General features: G+C 38.1%; 1 protein-coding gene across 6 annotated transcripts in view; it reads left to right on the top strand.

Annotated features, from left to right (window-relative positions):
• The window catches only part of PSPC1 (paraspeckle component 1), a 106,049-nt gene that overhangs the window by 11,439 nt on the left and 74,762 nt on the right, over window positions 1-19,848 (top strand). For all 6 annotated transcript variants that reach the window (XR_003967030.1, XM_030307292.1, XM_030307272.1 and 3 more), the window contains exons 3-4: window positions 10,108-10,203; window positions 14,521-14,717. Coding sequence is in view for 5 of the 6 variants with exons in the window: in XM_030307292.1 (XP_030163152.1) it covers window positions 10,108-10,203; window positions 14,521-14,717 (293 nt within the window). In the remaining variant the exon portion in view is untranslated. The remainder of the gene's footprint in view (window positions 1-10,107; window positions 10,204-14,520; window positions 14,718-19,848) is intronic.

Raw genomic sequence — 19,848 nt, 5'->3', positions numbered from 1 at the left:
TTAAGCTTTTATTTTTAAGGGGCGCCTGGGTGGCTCAGTTGCTTAAGCGTCCAACTTTTGGTTTCGGCTCAGGTCATGATCTCACAGTTCGTGAGTTTGAGCCCCACATCGGGCTCTGCTGACAGCATGGATCCTGCTTGGGATTCTCTCTTTCCCTCTCTCTCTCTGCCCCTCCCCTGCTCAGGTACTGTCTCTGTCTCTCTCAATATAAATAAATAAACGTTAAAAAGAAAAGAAAGAAAGATTTTATTTTTTAGTGATCTCTACCCAGTGTGGGGCTCGAACTTAAAACACCGAGATCAGCATTTGCATGCTTTACTGACTGAGCCACCAGGCACCCCACACTATGCTAAGGTTTGAAATCAAGTAGTATCACCCAACTGAATTGTTTTGTTTTTTTTTTAATTGTTCTGGGTGTTGTGTTTTTTGTTTTTTTTTTGGTATAGCCTTACTGATTTTATTTATTTCCCAATTTGAGTGTAATTAATGTACAGTGTTACTTTAGTTTCAGATTATCTTTACTGATTTTATTTTATTTATTTATATGTTTTTTAAAGTTTATTTTGAGAGCAAGCAGGAGAGAGCATGAGTGAGGGAGGGGCAGAGAGAGAGAATCCCAAACTGGCTGTGGGGCCAAACTCACGAACTGTGAGATCATGACCTGAGCTGAAGTCGGACGCTTAACTGACTGAGCCACCCAGGCACCCCCTGCATTTTTACTGATTTTAAAATCACCTTGTCAATTGAAAAAAGATCTTCTGGGCTTTTTTTTTTTTTTTTTTTAAATTTTTTTTTTTTTTCAACGTTTATTTATTTTTGGGACAGAGAGAGACAGAGCATGAATGGGGGAGGGGCAGAGAGAGAGGGAGACACAGAATCGGAAGCAGGCTCCAGGCTCTGAGCCATCAGCCCAGAGCCTGACGCGGGGCTCGAACTCACGGACCGCGAGATCGTGACCTGGCTGAAGTCGGACGCTTAACCGACTGCGCCACCCAGGCGCCCCGCTCTTCTGGGCTTTTGATTAGAATCGTGTTGAGTGTTCAGGTCATTCTGAGGAACATTTTGACATCTTCATAATACTGACTTTTTTCTAGTCCATGAATGGTGTATCCATTTACTTAAAAATATTCGTAAGTAATTATAATAGTCATTCAACCTGTTGCCGTATTAACATGCCTTTGCTTTCAATTTGCCCAGGGTGGTGTTCTTGATGTTCATCCTTAGTCTTTAGACTGGATTTGGTGGAAAAGTTCCCTAGTTGATTGCTGCATTGATTCCTTTATCTCTGTTAGAGATAAAGTATCCATTTACTTTACTATTGGTTGGGAGTATTCAAATGTTTTAAGGTTTGGGGAATTGGACACAAGGTCAGTGTAAAACATCTCTGCCCCACGGAGCATAGTTTGGTGATATGTAAAGCATTTTTCAATTTGTTTGGGACTGTCAGGTGTTCATGCTAAAGCTGTAATTCGTGTTACATATGTTTTACAGCACTGCCAGTTTTCAGAGATTTTGGTCTTACACTCTGTTTAGAGAATGCTTGCTCTCCTTGTTCCACTTTATTCATATTTTGCTAAGAAACATCTTAGAGAAGCTGTTTTATCTTCATTTATTCATCCCCTCTGCAGTATCAACTGATACTCTCCAATTTATTTTTTGTCATAGCATTTACTGGTTTAATTTGTAGGTCTTTCTCTGCAGGAGAATGCCAAGTTCCATTGAGGGCAGGGACTTGGTCTTGTTCAGTACTATAATCCTAGCACCTGTATTTTTTTTAATTTAATTTTAATTGCAGTACAGTTAATATATAGTTTTATGTTAGTTTCATGTTGTACATACAATACAGTGATTCAACAATTCTGTATATTACTCAGTGTTCAGCAAGATGAGTGTACTCTTAATTCCCTTTACCTATTTCACCCACTTACCCTGCTCTCTGTTGTTAAGATTGTTTTTTGTTTTTTCTTTTTTTTTTCTTCTTTGTTTCTTAAATTCCACATGAATGAAATGCTATGGTATTTGTCTTTCTCTGACTTATTTCATCTACCACGATACTCTTCTAGCACCTGTATTTTAATAATTCCTGGCTACAAATTAAGCTAATAATAATAATTTGTTAAAGTTTTTTTGTTTATTTCGAGAGAGAGAGAGAGAGAGCGCGTGATCAAGTGGGTGCATGGGAGGGGCAGAGAGAGAATTGTAAGCAGTCTTTACATTGTCAGCATGGAGCCTGTTAAGGGGCTCAAACCCATGAACTGAGATGATGACCTGAGCAGAAATCAAAATTCATGTGCTTAACTGATTGAGCCACCCAGGTACCCCAGCTAATCAATTATTTAATGAAGGAAGGAAGGAACTAAAAATACTCAAGGCATGTGATTAGTATTTTTTCCATTGCAAGCTTTGATTAATTGGTATTTTTTAAAAGTTACAGCCAGGCATTGGAAAACAACCATGTCTTACAGGTAGCTTTTAGAATAACTTAAAAACAATTTTGAGGGAATGGGCAAGTGTTGACATTGTATTATCCATTCTGTTTCATAATCATGGTCATAAACATAAGCATGTTGGATTTTGTATTTTTCAGATGAGAAAACTGACCCAGAGATGTTAAATAATTTGTGTAAGATTGCACAACGAATAAATGGTGAATTTTAGCCTGATGCCACATCCCTTTTTTTTTTTAATTTTTTTTTAACATTTACTCATTTTTTTGAGAAACAGAGCAGGAGTGGGGGTGGGGGAGGGGCAGAGAGAGAGGGAGACACAGAATCTGAAGCAGGCTCCAGCCTCAGAGCTGTCAGCACAGAGCCCAACATGGGGCCCGAACTCACAGACCATGAGATCATGACCTGAGCCAAAGTTGGATACTTAACCGATTGAGCCACCCAGGCGCCTCATCCTTTCTTTTCATATTGTGCTATAGGTGGAGTGATTTTTTTTTTTTTTTTAGAGACTCTTCCTTGCTCAGGAACTTTGTTGTTAGTTAAGCCTTCTAATGGAACTCATGAGATCATGACCTGAGCTGAAATCAATAGTCAGATGATTAACTGACTGAGGCACCAGGTGCCCCTATTTTTTTTTTTAATTTTATGTATTGGCAAAGGTTTAAGAATACCCAGTGAGTGAAAGTGAAGTCACATGAGTGTTTTATGAATCCTGGTGCTGATGGAAATCGGTCACTTGGAGGTATTTAGTTACTGAGTATAAAAACCTTAAGGTTGTTTTGCTGTTATAATAGAGGTATATTTTAAGTAAGTATTTGACTCAAAACTTTGGTGTATCGCTTTATATCTGGTTTATCATGATTGGCTACATCTAAATTTCTTAATAGAGAATTGAGTAAGTATATCATATTTCTAGTGGATTAGTGTGTATTTTTTCAAGAATATTTCATGACATCAGGAAATGTAACTCATGAAAAAAATTCCTTTATTATTTTTTAAGTAATCTGTGTGCCTAGTGTGGGGCTTGAACTCATGACCTTGAGAAGAAGAATCACATGCTCTTTTGACTGAGCCAGCCAGGTTCCCTGAAAAATTTTTTTAAAGGGAGTATATACCACAGAGAAGAGAGTAGACTAGAGGTTCAGGGAAATAGGGAATTCATAGCTAATGAATTTGGGGTTTTTTGGGGGGCGATAAAAGTATGCTGGTATTATATCATGGTGATGGTTACACATACTAAAACCCATTGAACTGTACACTTTAAAATGGTGAATTTTATGGTATGTGAGTTATATCTCATTAATGATACAAACAAAACTAAACACATTGCAAACTCCACATCTGTTTATGGCAGGGCCTTTGGCTATGCATCTGTGCTAACTACTGCTCAAAAACTTAAATTCATGTAGATAAATATATATAGGGGTGCATGACTGGCTCAGTCCATAGAGCATGTGGCTCTTGATCTCGGGGTCATGAGTTCGAGCCCTCTGTTGGGTGTGGAACCTATTTAAAAAAATGTATATTTATTTTCTATAAATAAAACAATGTAGCAAGTAAAAAAAAAAAGGGACGCAAGACAAGACTAGATGTATGCTACGATCCAAATTTGTGTTAAGAAACTGATCAGAAAAAAAAGAATGGAAATAAAAATGTGAGTATGTCAGCAAAAGTTATATTTGATAAGTGTGCTTACAGGTGTATCTTGGAAGTCTCCTTGGTTTCATGATTCACTGGTTGGACTCAGGCCTAGCATATAGTTTTACGTCTAAGATTTATTACAGGAAAAGAATACTTAGAGCAAAATCAGTAATGGAAAAATGCACACCAGGTAAAGTTTGGAGGAAACTAGGTATAAGCTTTCCAAGAGTCCTTTTCCAGTTGAGTTGGAAAAGTACTTGGCTTAATTCTGCCAGCAACTAGTTAAGACAATAGAATGAAGTGTTAACTACCAGGTGAAGTTTAACTGATCATAGTAGCCATGTCCATATATAAGGAGTGGGGTGGAGGGTGGTTGGTTTTTTAAGTTCCCACTTACCTGGCAAAATACCAGAATTTAGGACTTCATGAAGGAAAAAAGCTTAGATGGTTTGTGTTCAACATAAACCACATTGTTTGCACAGTTTTGGCACAGAAAATCAGCCTTATCTGTTAGCATGGTGGGATAGCTGTTTCAGGCCTATTTTGGTAACTCTTTAAGCAGATAAGGGATTGATACATTAATTTTTTCATACCTTTCCTATCTTATATTCCTACTTTCCAGGGATTACTTTTCCATCATTTTATTTGCTTCATCGCATCTTTCCGTTAAATGGGGTTCTTTTAGATTCAGAAGAAATACTTAAATAAAAACAATACTGTAATATTGCTTTTGCTTATATAAATTGGAAACACAAGAGGTATCTAGCCATACCTGCTGGTGGTGGAAGTATGAATTACTATTTATTTACCTTTCCAGAAAAACACCCATAACTTTTACACTGTTGGTGTCATTTGGGTCCAGTTTTAGTTTTATACTTTCGTTTTTGAGAAATATTTATAAAGGTTGATATTTTATTATTTATTAGAGGTCTTCAGAAGAACAAAAAGAATATTAAATAAGCTTTTTTTCTCCATAAAATTTACCATATGGGTCCATTGGGTTATTTTGTAATCTGAGATCATATAGGTCCTAGTGATTTTATTTTTCCTCTGTCATAAAACTTTATCATCCTAAGAATTGTTTATCATTACTCTTCAATTCTCAGCTATATTAAAGACTAAAATTGACAAAACCCTGCAAAAATGCTGTATGTGTGTAAGAATTTAGTAGTGAAACAAATTGTCCTTACATAATCCTTTTTTTAATTGCATACACAAAAGGTTGCATCATCTTTTAAGTCATCACGTCACCTTGTTCTCACCATTCTGCTTCTAAAGAGATCCCTGAACAAGTGAGGAAAGATCAGTCACAAATATATATTTTTTCTAAGTTTGTTTATTTTGAGAGAGACAGAGAAAGGGTGAGTGGGGGAGGGACAGAGAGAGGGAAAGGGAGAATTCCAAGCACTGCCAGCGCAGAGCCCGATGCCTCGAACTCACAAAACCATGAAATCATGACCTGAGTCGAAACCAGGAGTAGGATGCTTGACTGACTGAGCCACCCAGGTGCCCCAGTCACAATTATGTTAATCATTCTGTTTCATTTCAGAAAACATAGAAACCTTGAATGTCCACCAATAAGTATGGTTAAAAATTATGGTGCATGCATACATCTGAAATGGTGCCATTTTATATTGAATGATAAAGGATGTCTGAAGAAAGCATGGACAGGTGAATTATTCTGTGTAAAATTATATATATCTAGCAGAAAGGAAAATCTGAAGAGATGTTCATGAAACATAATCAGAGGTCCTTTCCAAATGGTAGGATTTCACAGGACTCACTGACTTCTATAAAACGTATTATGGACAATTATCAGTATTACAGCTAAACCAGTGATGGATTAGTTTAGAGCAGAGTGAGGAGAAGAAACTCTACACATAAGAACCTCCAGATTGAGCATTAATGGTTGATCACTGATTTGTTTCCTTTTAGTCTTTATACCTATGAAATATTTTTCTACACTACTAAAAAGAGTAAATTTAGTAATTATACCTATAAACAGAACTTATGTTAGGTTTTAAAAACTTTTTTGGGGTGCCTGGGTGACTCAGTTGAGCGTCCGACTTTGGCCCAGATCATGATCTCACCATCCTTGAGTTCGACCCTTGCAGTGGGCTCTTAGTTGTCAGCGCTGAGCCTACTTCGGATCCTGTGTCCCCTTCTCTATCTGCACCTCCCCTACTCGTGCTCTCTATCCCCAAAATAAATATTTTCAAAAAGAAAACAACACCTTTTTTTTTTTTTTTAACACAGATCAAAGTGAAATAAATAAGATGTGTGAGATAATGGACAAAAGGAATTTTTACAGGCAGTGGTGCATACAGTGAAACCATAAATGTTCACATTTTAACATACAGCCCAACAAACAAAAATAAGAGTCTCTTAAGGACATCATTTGAACACTACACATGGTCTTTCTGTTTTATGTAATGTGATGAACGTGGTTGTGACTGCCTGATCTTTGCTCACTTATTCATGTATCTCTTTAGAAATGGAATCCTAGGTGTAGGTATAAATATATAACATTTGTTTTTTTTTTTTTTTTAATTTTTTTAACGTTTATTTATTTTTGAGACAGAGAGAGACAGAGCATGAACGGGGGAGGGTCAGAGAGAGGGAGACACAGAATCTGAAACAGGCTCCAGGCTCTGAGCTGTCAGCACAGAGCCTGACACGGGGCTCGAACTCACGGACCGCGAGATCATGACCTGAGCCGAAGTCGGCCGCTTAACCGACTGAGCCACCCAGGCGCCCCATAACATTTGTATGTATTGGTTAAGTTCTGTCTCAGAGAGCTGTATTCACTTTGATGTCTTGTGTCTGGTGGCCCATATTCGTATGTTGAAAATTGAAAAATTTTTGTTACAAACTCAGCATTATTTGGGAGTATAGTAGAGATGTCATTATATTCTCTAATTTTGTTCATCATTTCCTTGACTTCATAAAATTAATTTTGTCATTTCTAAGTAATTCTGTCATGTTCTGAGCGTGATGATTTGCTTAGTACGTTTTCCTTCTTGAGTCTCCTTTTCTGATTTTTCTTTTGGATGGTAGAGGCCTTCTGGTATTGAAATAGGGGGAGTGTGAGTTTCTTTGTTGGCCTTGCTCAGATGTAGTTCTTACCCGGCCGCATTATTTTTCTGGTGTGTGTGGTCCTGCAGTGGCTTCCAGTGGGTAAGTGGTCCATATAGTGCATTTTGTTCATTTGTCCCTGGGCCTCTTTGGGTCCTCTTAGAAGTAACACATCCTCCCAGGGTCTCAGGAACTCTCAGCTGCTTTCTCATACCTCGTTGGCTTGCATATGATCTATGAGGCTGTATTTACTCATTCTTTTTCTTTTTTTTTTTTTTTTTTTTTTTTTTTTAAGTAGCTCCAGTGTGGAGGCCAGTGTGGGACTTGAACGCACAACCCTGAGGTCAAGACCTGGGCTGAGATTAAGTCAGACATTTAACAAACAGCCACCTAGGCGCCCCTGTATTTACTCATTTTATTTATTTGTTTATTAGAGACAGAGAGAGAGACAGAGTGTGAGCAGGGGAGGGGCAGAGAGAGGGGAGACACAGATTCTGAAGCAGGCTCCAGGGTCTTGAGTGGTCAGCACAGAGCCCGACATGTGGCTCGAACTCACGAACCGTGAGATCATGACCTGAGCTGAAGTTGGACGCTTAACTAACTGAGCCACCCAGGCCCCCCACTCATTCTTTATTACACTTCTGCTTTTAGATGTTAGATATGAGGTCTCACCCTTAAAATTGAGGCCTGTAAGGCTCTTTTCTTTTGGGTTCCCACTTAATTTATCTGCGGTTTCTATAATCTCATCGTCACCCCAAGGTATTCCGCACTTGATTCTATTTCTTATTCTGTCTAAAATGTCTTCATTAGTCCCGGAATAATTTTTTTAAATAAAGATTTTAAGTAATCTCTACACCCAGTGTAGGGCTCAAAACTCACAACCTGCAACCAGAGTTGCATGCTCCACCAACTGAGCCAGCTTGGTGCTCCCCAGGAATCATTTTTAATAATCGTTTTTAATAACAGTTTAGAATTTGAAGTCTTTGTTACTCTCAGGATCTTTATTTGTAAAGGGAAGCTTTTAGAATCCAGAAAGCCCCTTTACTTCTTAGTTCTTATGTTAAAGCTGCAAAAGTTAAGTGATTTGTTTTTTTCTGAAGGCAGTATAGATTTTACTATTACTTACATGGTAAGAGACTGATAGGAACAAAATTTCTTTCTTTCTTTTTTTTTTTTTTTTTTTAAGACTTAGGCAAAGATTTTTTACTTGTGGTTAGGCCTACATAGTTCCAAAAGGTGAACATAATCAACAAAACATCTGCAAGTACCAGAGGAGGTGCTCTGTTATCAGTAGAAGGCACTGATGATAAGAAAGATTGATGTGGATCTTCATGTACAGATGATGGTTCAATCCTGTCAAATGAATATGCTGTATTTTGAGTGTGATAATTGGGAGGCAGGAGCTGGAAGAACCAAAGCCTCTTCTCTACTGGATTAGGCAGCCACGCCCTCCAGAGGTATTATTAGAGATGACATGTAGGGGACTGTGATGGTAGCAGTGACAACATAGCAGGTGTGCCAATGATGATGTCATCACCAACAGTTTGACAGGATCTATAAATCCTTAGGTGCTTCTCACCCAGCTGATCATCTGTAATCCATTCCTTGGACAGGCCATCAAATCCACTTTCACAAAAATGAATCCAGTGCATTCAGTTATCACTGAAAACACATCAGTCCTGGTATTTGCTAATTTGGAAAAAATGGTAAAAATACTGTTGGATCATTTTAGAAATGAGTCCAGTCAAAGCTACAAGAAAATGTTTGTACCAAACACACATGGGTACTTTTGGTGGTATAATTTTTAAATCTTGCTCTTGGCTATAAAATCCTTACAAAGTTAATAGCAAGGAAAATTTTGATGTCAGCATATCATCCATTCTATTTCCTTTCCCTGTTTTGTCTTCCTCAGTGAACTTTCCCATCCTTTTGTTTTACTTAGGAAAGTAGTAAAGAAGGAGGGTTTACAAGTCTTATCTTTGATCATCCACTCTTGTCTCCTCTTTCCCCCAACCTCCACCTTGAATGTGTTGTGTCTTCTGGCTCTCTCCTTCTCTATTTGCTTGGCTGCTTGGCCAGTGTGTTTTAGATGTCATTTTAGGTTTTAGGAAGACTTTTCTGAACAAGACTGGTTAGACGCAGGGAGGCTGGAAGGTGGTTGGATATGGGAGTTTGGGATGGTGGGATATGGGGATAATAATTCCACATACATAATATATGAATCAGATGCTCATTCTTTTCCATTGTGCTGTGTAAAAATTAACTACAGTGGTTATGTAGGTTCACAGTTGTTGATTTACTCCTCTGTCATTTTGAATAGGCAGCGCTCTAAAAACAAGCGTTCATTTTTGTTTGACTTTAACGTTCATTTGTATCTGGTGCAGCAAATGTTTATTGACTAATTTTAAGAGTATATGGGGGGGGGTGGGAGCACCTTGGCTCAGGTCCTGCTCTCGCGGTTTGTGAGTTCGAGCCCCATGTTGGGCTTTGTGCTCATAGCACAGAGCCTGGAGCCTGCTTCGGATTCTCTCTTTCTGCCTGTCCCCTGCTTGTGCTCTGTGTCTTTCTCTCTCTCTCATAAATATTAAAAAAAAAAAAAAAAAAATAGAGTATATATGGTAACTTCTGAGACATTTTTCTCAAGAAATTTCCCAAGTATGTATCTTGGAATTATTATTATTTTTTAATGTTTATGATTTTTGAGAGAGAGAATGAGCAGGGGAAGGGCAGAGAGGGAGACACAGAATCTGATGCAGGCTCCAGGCTCTGAGCTGTCGTGGGACATAATCTCATGAGCTGTGAGATCATGACCTGAGCTGAAGTTGGTCGCTCAGCTGACTGAGCCACCCAGGCACCGCATGTATCTTGGAATTAGTATAAAGAATTTCTAGGAGGATGTTAATTCTAGACATTGTATTAATTCTTATGCTTTTTACCTATCCAGGACCCCTCGTCCAGTCATTGTGGAGCCTATGGAGCAGTTTGATGATGAAGATGGCTTGCCAGAGAAGCTAATGCAGAAAACTCAACAATATCATAAGTAAGATTTTACTAATAAATATATTTTTAGATATGTGCTTTCAAGGATGTTACATGACATTTATTGTCAAGTATTGTTGGATTACAAGGTTTTCTGTTCAGTCATATAATCTGGTTAATAGAGTGGCCTGGTCTACATGGAATGCTCTTCTTGTATACAATGGGCAGAACATTAACTTACGAAAGTCTGCTTTTATAACTGGGACCGGAGTAGGTAGCTAGATGGAGACTGTCAGTAATTATGACAGAGACACAATATAATTTAGATACCATGAAAATATTTTTTTAATTAGTATGCTTTAGTTACATTACAGGTTAAAGGGAGACTTTTGGTGGGGGTAAAGCAGGGGAGAGCCTAGTTAGATAATGTGGCACAAGATAGGCACTCCTAGTGGTAAAAAAGAAAAATAGCCAGTTTTCAAAATGTGTATTATTCGTGTACTAGTTGCTTTTTGCTCGATATGTTAGAAATACTTTTACATAAGTTGCCTGTATGAATATATTTTATTACTTTTTTTTTTTTTTTAATAATTTTTTTTTTCAACGTTTTTTTATTTATTTTTGGGACAGAGAGAGACAGAGCATGAACGGGGGAGGGGCAGAGAGAGAGGGAGACACAGAATCGGAAACAGGCTCCAGGCTCCGAGCCATCAGCCCAGAGCCTGACGCGGGGCTCGAACTCACGGACCGCGAGATCGTGACCTGGCTGAAGTCGGACGCTTAACCGACTGCGCCACCCAGGCGCCCCCTATTTTATTACTTTTAACCAGTCACTTGTTCATTATGGTAGATAAAACACGAGCATGCATGAATTCAGCAAATAATGGAGTGCTTTTGTGCTAGGCACTATTCTAGGTGTGGTCAGTGCAACTCTGAACTGTTTCTGCCCTCCTGGTGCTGACATTTCTTGTGGTGGAGTCACACAAGAAATAAGGAATCAAAAATTACAAAACCCGTATTAAAGGTTAACATACGATGTTATAGGTATATGTATGGTCTAAAAGCTTAGATCAGAGGGTATGCATATTTAAAATTGATTAATACTGGCAAATGGTTTTCCAGAAATAACATACTAATTTATACTCTTTGGTATGTATAAAGGTGTTTTTCTTTATCATGACAAAAAACGGATGTTATGATTTTAGGATTTGATAGCTGATGTTTAAAATGGTATTTTATTCATGTTACTTTAATTAGTGTTCTTTGATTATAGGGCAGTTGAATGTTTTTCTTTATGGTTGATTTAAATGAGAAATATGAGTGCTTATTACATGCGTGGTACAGGAGATGTTTCAGTGAACAAAATAGGCCAGAAATTCAGGCTGTGTTGGGGTGGTAAGGAAGGTAAACAGTAAAGTTAGTAGAACAAATACGGCAGAAAGACAGGGGAAAGTGGCTGCTGTGAGCAGAGTGGTGTGGCTCTTTGTATAGGTGGTTGGGGAGCCTACCTGAGAGGGTGACGTTTGATTAACAGCTTGAAGGGGTGGGGAGGAAGCTAGCTATGTAGGTATCAGATGTGGATGGAATAGAGAATAGTGATCTCAGCACAGGAAATAGTAACTATAAAGTCCAAGAAGGAAGACTCTGGAGAGATTCTAGGAACAGTAGAGAGGCCCGTTTAGTTGGAGCATAATGAGTAAGGATGGAGAGATGAGGTAGAGATAAAACCTTGGGAGGAGTGCAGATTATTGTGTCTTGCTGGGTACTGAGCTGATTGGGCTTTTTGTATTGTATGAGAAAGGAATGAGCAGAGTAGTGGCTTAAACCTAAATTTAACAGAAGCTTTTTGGCTACCGATTGATTTAAGAATAGATTGTCAAGGGTGGAATTGGGCAGATAAATGAGTTAGGAGCTCACAGTGGGGATGGTGAAAAGTGGTCAGATTCTGGATAGATATAGTTTGAAAATAGACTTTGGAATTTGCTGATGGATGTGGGAGAAAAAGAGTTAAAAAGCACGATTACATGGTTTTTGGCAGAAGTAACTGGAAATAAGGAAATTGCTAATGATTGATCTGTAGAATCCTGTAGGAGGAGCAGTTTGGGGGGAGGAAGTTCAGGAACTTTGTTTTGGACATGTTAAGTTTGAAATGGTTTTGAACACCCAAGTGGAGATGTCAAGTTAGTAGTTGGATTTGCATCTGGAATTTAGATGAGCTCTGTGGGCTGCAGTTACCACGTGTGATAGAAAACTGTGTCAAAGGATTGAGCCCTGGAATACTCCAATATATAGAGGTTTGGAATATCAGAAGGAATTAGCAAAGACAGGAGTGGGAACAGTCATTGGTGTAGGGGGATCAGCCAGCAGTGTGTCCTTGAAGCAAGGAAAGAACGTATTTTAGGAGAGAAGGATCAGTTATAATTCAGAACCCATTTGATTTCTCATATGTTTTTTTTCCAAAGACTGATTTACTAGATGCTTGACTTTTTTTTCTGGTTATAGTTTACCATTACAAATTTGAACTAGAGCATACTTTCTGGATTCAGGGTTTAGAGAACTGGAATTGTAAGGGTGTTGCAAAAAGTGGAGTTTATATGCATATAGGAAAATTTGCTTATATAATGGTTTAATTAACCCAGCAAACCTTACAAGATCTCATTATATTTCCAGTTTTACTACTAAAGAGTTGTACTTAGAAGGGAATGTTCACAGCATAAGAGCCATGATTCAAATTTAGTTTAACTCCCCAAATCCATATTGTTTCAGTAGTGTTTCCCTGGAGAAAATTAAGATTTTTTAATATTTACAATTATAGTCCAAGTGTGACCTAGGAACTACTGAATAATAAATAATTCTTTCAGAAAAATTAGTGCATGGTTGATTCCCCCAATTTTCCCCTTTCCCAGTCCATGTTTAAAAAAGAAAAAGTATTTTTTAGGTATAGAATACCTAGATCATAGTTAACTTTGTTTTTTTTTATGTGCCTCTAAAAATATTTGAAGCTGTTTCTTGTGACTACATCTTTACCTCTGACGACCTCCCCCTTTATCTCCCAAATTTGTCTTACCTACCCATCTTTCCCTCCCCACCCTAAAACGAAAGTTAAAATTTAGGATTGCAGGAAATGTATATTTTTTGTTGTTGAGACATCTATACTTTTATTGGTGGGGTACGGATTATGTTCTTACCAATGTTTTAAATTTTATTTATTTATTTTCAAAAGTTTATCTATTTTGAGAGAGTGCACATGAACAGGGAGGGATGGAGAGAGAGAGAATCCCAAGCAGGCTGTGCACTAACAGTGCAGAACCATGAGATTGTGACCTGAGCCAAAATCAAGAGTTGGACACTCCATTGACTATGCAACCCAGGCACCTTACCAATGTTTTTTAATAGAAGCTATTATAGGCAAGAATAATTGAAAAAATTCTTTGAATTTCAGGTACATTAGTACGTCATTCTTTTTTTTTTTTTTTTTAATTATTTTGGTCATTTGCTCATCTTTTATGCATTCATTCAAGAAATAAGTACTAAATATATACAGTGTGCCAGATAACGTGCTAGGTATTTGAGGTATAGCATTTAACAGACGTATTTCACATCCTCATTGAGTTCATAGTCTAACAAGGAAAAACAAGTATTAAATAACTACAATTGTAATAAGTTTAGGCCTTTATTTTTTGGTGTAGCCAATTAATCTAGCACATAACACTCAATAAACTATTTGCTTTTATTACTATGCCTAAAAGTTACTTAAAAAAATTTTTTTTTTTTAACATTTACTTATTTTTGAAAGACAGGCAGAGCATGAGCGGGGAAAGGGGGGAAAAGAGAGAGGTACAGAATCTGAAGCAGGCTCCAGGCTCTGAGCTGTCAGCACAGAGCCTGATGTGGGGCTCGAACTCATGAACTGTGAGACCATGACCTGAGCTGAAGTCAGACGCTCAACTGACTGAGCCACCCAGGTGCCCCTAAAGGTTACTGTTAGAGAACAACTTTGATTCTAGACAATTTATTTAGGGCATATTTGATTCCTGTGTTGCATGTTGCCTTATATAAAATTGTTGAGGGAAAACCAGAAAGCCTTATTGAAGGTGATAATTAGGGGAGTGCAGCTTGTAGGTAGTATCAGATTGCTTAGTTTTGAATCTTGGTTCTATGCTTACTAGTTGGGCATCCTTGGGCAGTTTCTTAAACTCAAGCTTGTTAAAACATGAATTACCATATTGTCATGAGGTAATTCATGTAGAGTACTTGCCCAGTACAGTGCCATGAACATTGTAACTGCTTGCTAAATGGTAGTTCTTGTTGTTCTTATTTGTTGTTTTTTTGCCTTTTAAACATAGATTTCTGTATGTTTTCAAATGTAAACTCTTAGGGAAAGAGAACAGCCACCACGTTTTGCTCAACCTGGGACATTTGAATTTGAGTATGCATCTCGATGGAAGGCTCTTGACGAAATGGAAAAGCAGCAGCGTGAGCAGGTTGATAGAAACATCAGAGAAGCCAAAGAGAAACTGGAAGCAGAAATGGAAGCAGCTAGGCATGAACACCAATTAATGCTAATGAGGCAAGGTAAAATGGGTTTTCATATAGATATAGTATGATTTTTTTTTTCTTAAGGCACATACTATTTAAGTTGCTGTTTATGAGTTAGAAGGTAGTTGGAACTCACTGTAACGGAAACAAAAATCTCCCTTTTCCAAGAGAACTTCCTTAAAAAAAAAGCAAAACGGGTGCCTGGGTGGCTCGGTTGGTTAAGCGTCTCACTTCGGCTCAGGTCATGATCTCACGGTCCATGAGTTCGAGCCCCGTGTCGGGCTCTGTGCTGACAACTCGGAGCCTGGAGCCTGTTTCGGATTCTGTATCTCCCCCTGTCTCTGCCCCTCCCCTGTTCATGCTCTGCCTCTCTCTGTCTCAAAAATAAATAAACGTTAAAAAAAAAAAATTAAAACAAAACCATAGAACTTACTAAAATAAGTTTTGCCTACATAAGTAGTATTCTTGGATGTTATTAAAGTGGTTAAATTTTGCCAGTAGAAGATAGATGACTCTGCTGGCAAAAAGAAGCACAGTGGGTAATTCTTTTTTTTTTTTAATTTTTTTTTTCAACGTTTATTTATTTTTGGGACAGAGAGAGACAGAGCATGAACGGGGGAGGGGCAGAGAGAGAGGGAGACACAGAATCGGAAACAGGCTCCAGGCTCTGAGCCATCAGCCCAGAGCCTGACACGGGGCTCGAACTCCCGGACCGCGAGATCGTGACCTGGCTGAAGTCGGACGCTTAACCGACTGCGCCACCCAGGCGCCCCCAGTGGGTAATTCTTGGTATGTGGATTTGGCAAAAGTCACATATCAAATGTTGTACACCTGACACTAATATAGCACTGTATGTTAACTAAGTGGAGTACCAATAAAAATTAAAAAAAAAAGTTTATTGGGACGCCTGGGTGGCTTAGTCTGTTTAGTGACCGACTGCGGCTCAGGTCATGATCTCATGATTCATGGGTTCGAGCCCTGCTTTGGGCTCTGTGCTGAATGCTTGCTCAGAGCCTGGATTCTGCTTCAGATTCTGTGTCTCTTTCTCTCTCTGCCCCTTCCCCGCTTGTGCTCTGTCTCACTCTGTCTCTCAAAAATAAATGTAAAAAAAAAAAAAGTGTATTTATTTTGAGAGAGAAAGGGAGAGCATTCACACATGTGCATGAGCAGTGGAGGGGCAGAAAGAGAGAATCCCACGCAAGCTCCATGCTGTTAGTGCAGAGCCCGATGTAGGGCTCAATCCCATGAACTGTGAGATTGTGACCTGAGCCAAAATCCAGAGTCGGATGCTTAACCAACTGAGCCAATGATGCTCCCCTAGAACAAAAACTTGTACTTTTATTTTTAAATTTATTTCGAGAGTGAGAAATCATGAGCGGGGTAGAGTCAGAGACACAGGAAAGAGAATCCCAAGCAGGCTCTGTTCTGTCAGCGCAGAGCCCAACTTGGAGCTCGATCTCACAAACCGTGAGATCATGACCTGAGCCGAGATCAAGAGCTGGGTTGAGCCATCCAGGTGCCCCTAGAGCTGACTGAATTTTTAAGAACAATCATAGTGGGTGATAATTTATTCTCATAGTTACTGGTCAAATACCTAACCATAAGACAAGCTGCTTGAATATATGTAGAAGCCCACTTCTTTCCTCTCTGCTAGGTTTCTTTTTATGCCTATCTTTACTGTTTATCTTTCCCCTTCTTTAATTTTCCAAATAATTTCTTCTGGTAATTCCTGTCACTCATTTTTTCAACTATCTGTAATAATTTTGTATTTTTTTTTTTAATGTTTATTTTTAAGAGAGCATGTGCGTGCACACGCGAGTGTGGGGGAGAGGCAGAGAGAGAGGGAGACAGAGGATCCCTAGGATCCCAGAAGTAGGCTCTGTGCTGACAGCAGAGAGCTTGAACTCACAACGGTGAAATCAGGATCTGAGCTGAAATTGGACACTGAGACACCAGTGTGCCCCATAGTTTTGTATTTGTTAAAAATAAACCTGTGATTGCTTTCTATTGTGTTAATTTTTTTGTTTTTGTTTTTTAAAGTAAGCATTTAGTAAACATTTATCTACCTTCTTTGACTACCTCCAGAGATCAAGGCACTATAGATATCTACCTAGATTTCTGCCTTCTTATTGGACTGTTATTTAATCTTTGTCTCCTCTAAAGTATTTTTTATACTAGAGCTGGTATTTCTTTAAAAGGTGAAAATGTGATCATCATTCATCTTTTTAAATCCTTTTGGTAGAGTTTTGATTACTAAAAGTCCAGTGTTTGTTTTTTCTGTTCAGTAAAAGTTTATTGAACATGTATGAAGTCACTAACTGTGCTGATGCTAATTAAATACATTAAAAAACAATCCAGCTCAACAACTATAGAAACTAGTCAGACGTTTCTGGTTTCATTTGGATTCTAAACTTAGCAGTTCTGTAAGTTTACTCTTCAGAAAATTGAACTCATTTATTGTCATGTACTATGTTTAAAGATTAAGTCTCTTATGTAGCAGAAAATTTGAAAATTGTTTTATGTGATGAGGTTTCAGAATCATTTGCTGCTTAGAGCTGGAAGAGAGGCCTTCAGTTTTATCTAGTCTGGTGGTTTTATGGTTTTAACATTTGGTTACACATGAGAATCAACTGGGGGATTTTAAAAAATTTAGTTTCTTGGGCTCCATGATTGCTCTAGTACTTCTCTCTAATATGAATTGTTTTCTGCTCAGAGCCTGCTGGGCACTTTGCCACTGTCTACAGTCATGCCATAATCTTAGCACATAACTGATTAAATATGGAAGCATTTATACTACTATAAGCTATTTGTTGCTGCTGATGATAAATGGTATTATAACAGTCATTTCTTCAGCACATAATGTCAGTTGAAGAAGACACTGAGGTATTTGAGGATATAGTGTTGACAAACAGCAATATTTCTTTAGGCCTTATAAAGCTCTTCTGAGCTTTTAGAAGATGTGCCTCATCTCTAAGGACATTGTATGTATGTATGTATGTATTTATTTTTTAGAGAGAGAGAGAGGGAGACAGAACATGAGCAGAGGAGGGGCAGAGAGAGGGGGAGGAGACACAGAATCTGAAAGCAGGCTTCAGGCTTAGCTGTCAGCACAGAGCCCAACTCTGGGCTCGAACTCAACTGTGAAATTATGACCTGAGCTGCAGTTGGACGCTTAACCAACTGAGCCACCCTGGCACCTCCAGTTTGAGTTCTGAAGCACAGTAATTTTGCAGTTATTTCCCCTGAGCTTTTGTTTTTTCATTGTTTTTTGTATGTTTCTTTATAACCCCTGTTAACGGTATTTTTGGTTTATAATATTAGAAAAGCACATTGATTAGTTTATATTACTCCTGGTTTTACTTTTGCTGAAGTACATCTTACATTTATTTCAGCAGATATCTGCTGGTAATTTGTTTCAGTGTTAGTTTGTTTCATTGTTAGTCAAAACTGTTTTTAATTTGTAGTTTTCTTTTATTCTATAATTTTATACTTCATACAGCATTTCCAAGGGTGTATTGGGGTGGTGGAGAGATTTTAGGTAATCTGTGTTCTGTGGCTGTGCAGAAACAGAAACAGGGCTCTCTGGTTGACCTTTCATGGAAATAGAAAACCCAGTTAGTACAGAAAATGTGTCTCCTCCCCTGTCCCCCCTTCTGCTTTCTTGTAGGAATCACAGGTTTCTTCTATATTTTGTTTGTTTTGTATATCCCTTAATGAAAAGAAAACTTGAATATGTCAGTAGATATGTATGTGTATTTATTTATAACCAAAGAGTCTTCTATTTATCTTTCTCTGTACCTTGTTATTTTACTTTCTACAGTAGTACATACTTCCAGATCTTGGTTTTTTGTTTTTAATTTATTAGAAAAATTATTTTTCAGTTTATTTATTTTGAGAGAGAGAAAGCATGCTTGTGCATGAGTGGGGGAGGGGCAGAGAGAGAGGGAGAGAGAATCCCACGCAGGCTCAGAGCTGTTAGTGCAGAGCCCGATGTGGGCCTTGATCTCCTGAACCATGAGCTCATGACCTGAGTCAAAATATGGAGTCGGATCCTTAACCATCTGAGCCACCCAGGCATCCCCGTCTCAGTTTTTAAATGGCTGCATATATTCTTTTAAGTGGGTATAATTAGTTTAGCTCATCCTCTGTTGATTTATCTGTAGTTCTCTTTCCAGGTTGTTGGTAAAAGCAGTGCCTCAGTGAATGTTTATATATATATACCTTAGCAAAGTTTTGTGACTTTTTTTTTAATGTTCATTTGTTTTTGAGAGAGAGAGAGAGAGAGAGAGAGAGCGAGCGAGCTTGTGTGCAAGTGGGGGAGGGGCAGAGAGAGAGGGAGACACAGAATCCAAAGCAGGCTCCAGGCTCTGAGCTGTCAGCACAGAGCCCAACACGGGGCTCAAACTCAAGAGACATGAGATCATGACCTGAGCCAAAGTTGGATGCTTAACCAACTGAGCTATGGAAGCGCCCCAGTTTTGTGAATCTTAATTCTTCTTGGATACACTGATACGTTTTAATAGTTGTACTTTACTGATGTTTATTTAATGTTTTCTAGATCCAAATCCCATTATACTTACTACAGGTTTTTTTTTTCCTTCTCCATTTGTTTATGATCATCAGCATAGGAGCAGTTTCTGAATTTTCTTCATGGTTATTTTGTGTTATCTTTGTTCCTAGAGTTATAAACTTTGAACAGATGAAATTTAACTCTGCATGAATTTTGTTATTACTCTCTCCTCTTCCACCACTGGGTTTTTATGATTGTATTTTCATTCTTTATATGTGCTATCAAACTGGTAAATCAAGTAGTAGAAGTATATTGCCTTTATAAATATCTTTTGATTCCTGATAACTGAAGGAAAGAAAACCAATGGAATAGGCATATTTTATTCCTCTTTCATTCTCTTTTCCTCTCAACTTTTATTTATTTTGCATCTGATTTGTTTGGATTTATTTAACTTAATTTTTTCTTTTTCAGTATAAAGGCTGATTTTGTTTATTTTTCTGGTGTTTTAGAACATTCAAGTTTTATTCTCTTAGTAGTTTTCAGTTACACAGTAATTATTTAAAACATAGCCACTGTGTTACACATTAAATCCTCAGGCTTTACTATTCTTAAGGGCAGAACTTTTATCCTTTTACCAGACTCTCCCTGGTTACTTTA

Source organism: Lynx canadensis, chromosome A1, assembly GCF_007474595.2.
Source record: "Lynx canadensis isolate LIC74 chromosome A1, mLynCan4.pri.v2, whole genome shotgun sequence".
Taxonomy (NCBI): domain Eukaryota; kingdom Metazoa; phylum Chordata; class Mammalia; order Carnivora; family Felidae; genus Lynx; species Lynx canadensis.
This window is presented reverse-complemented; position numbering and strand designations above follow the sequence as displayed.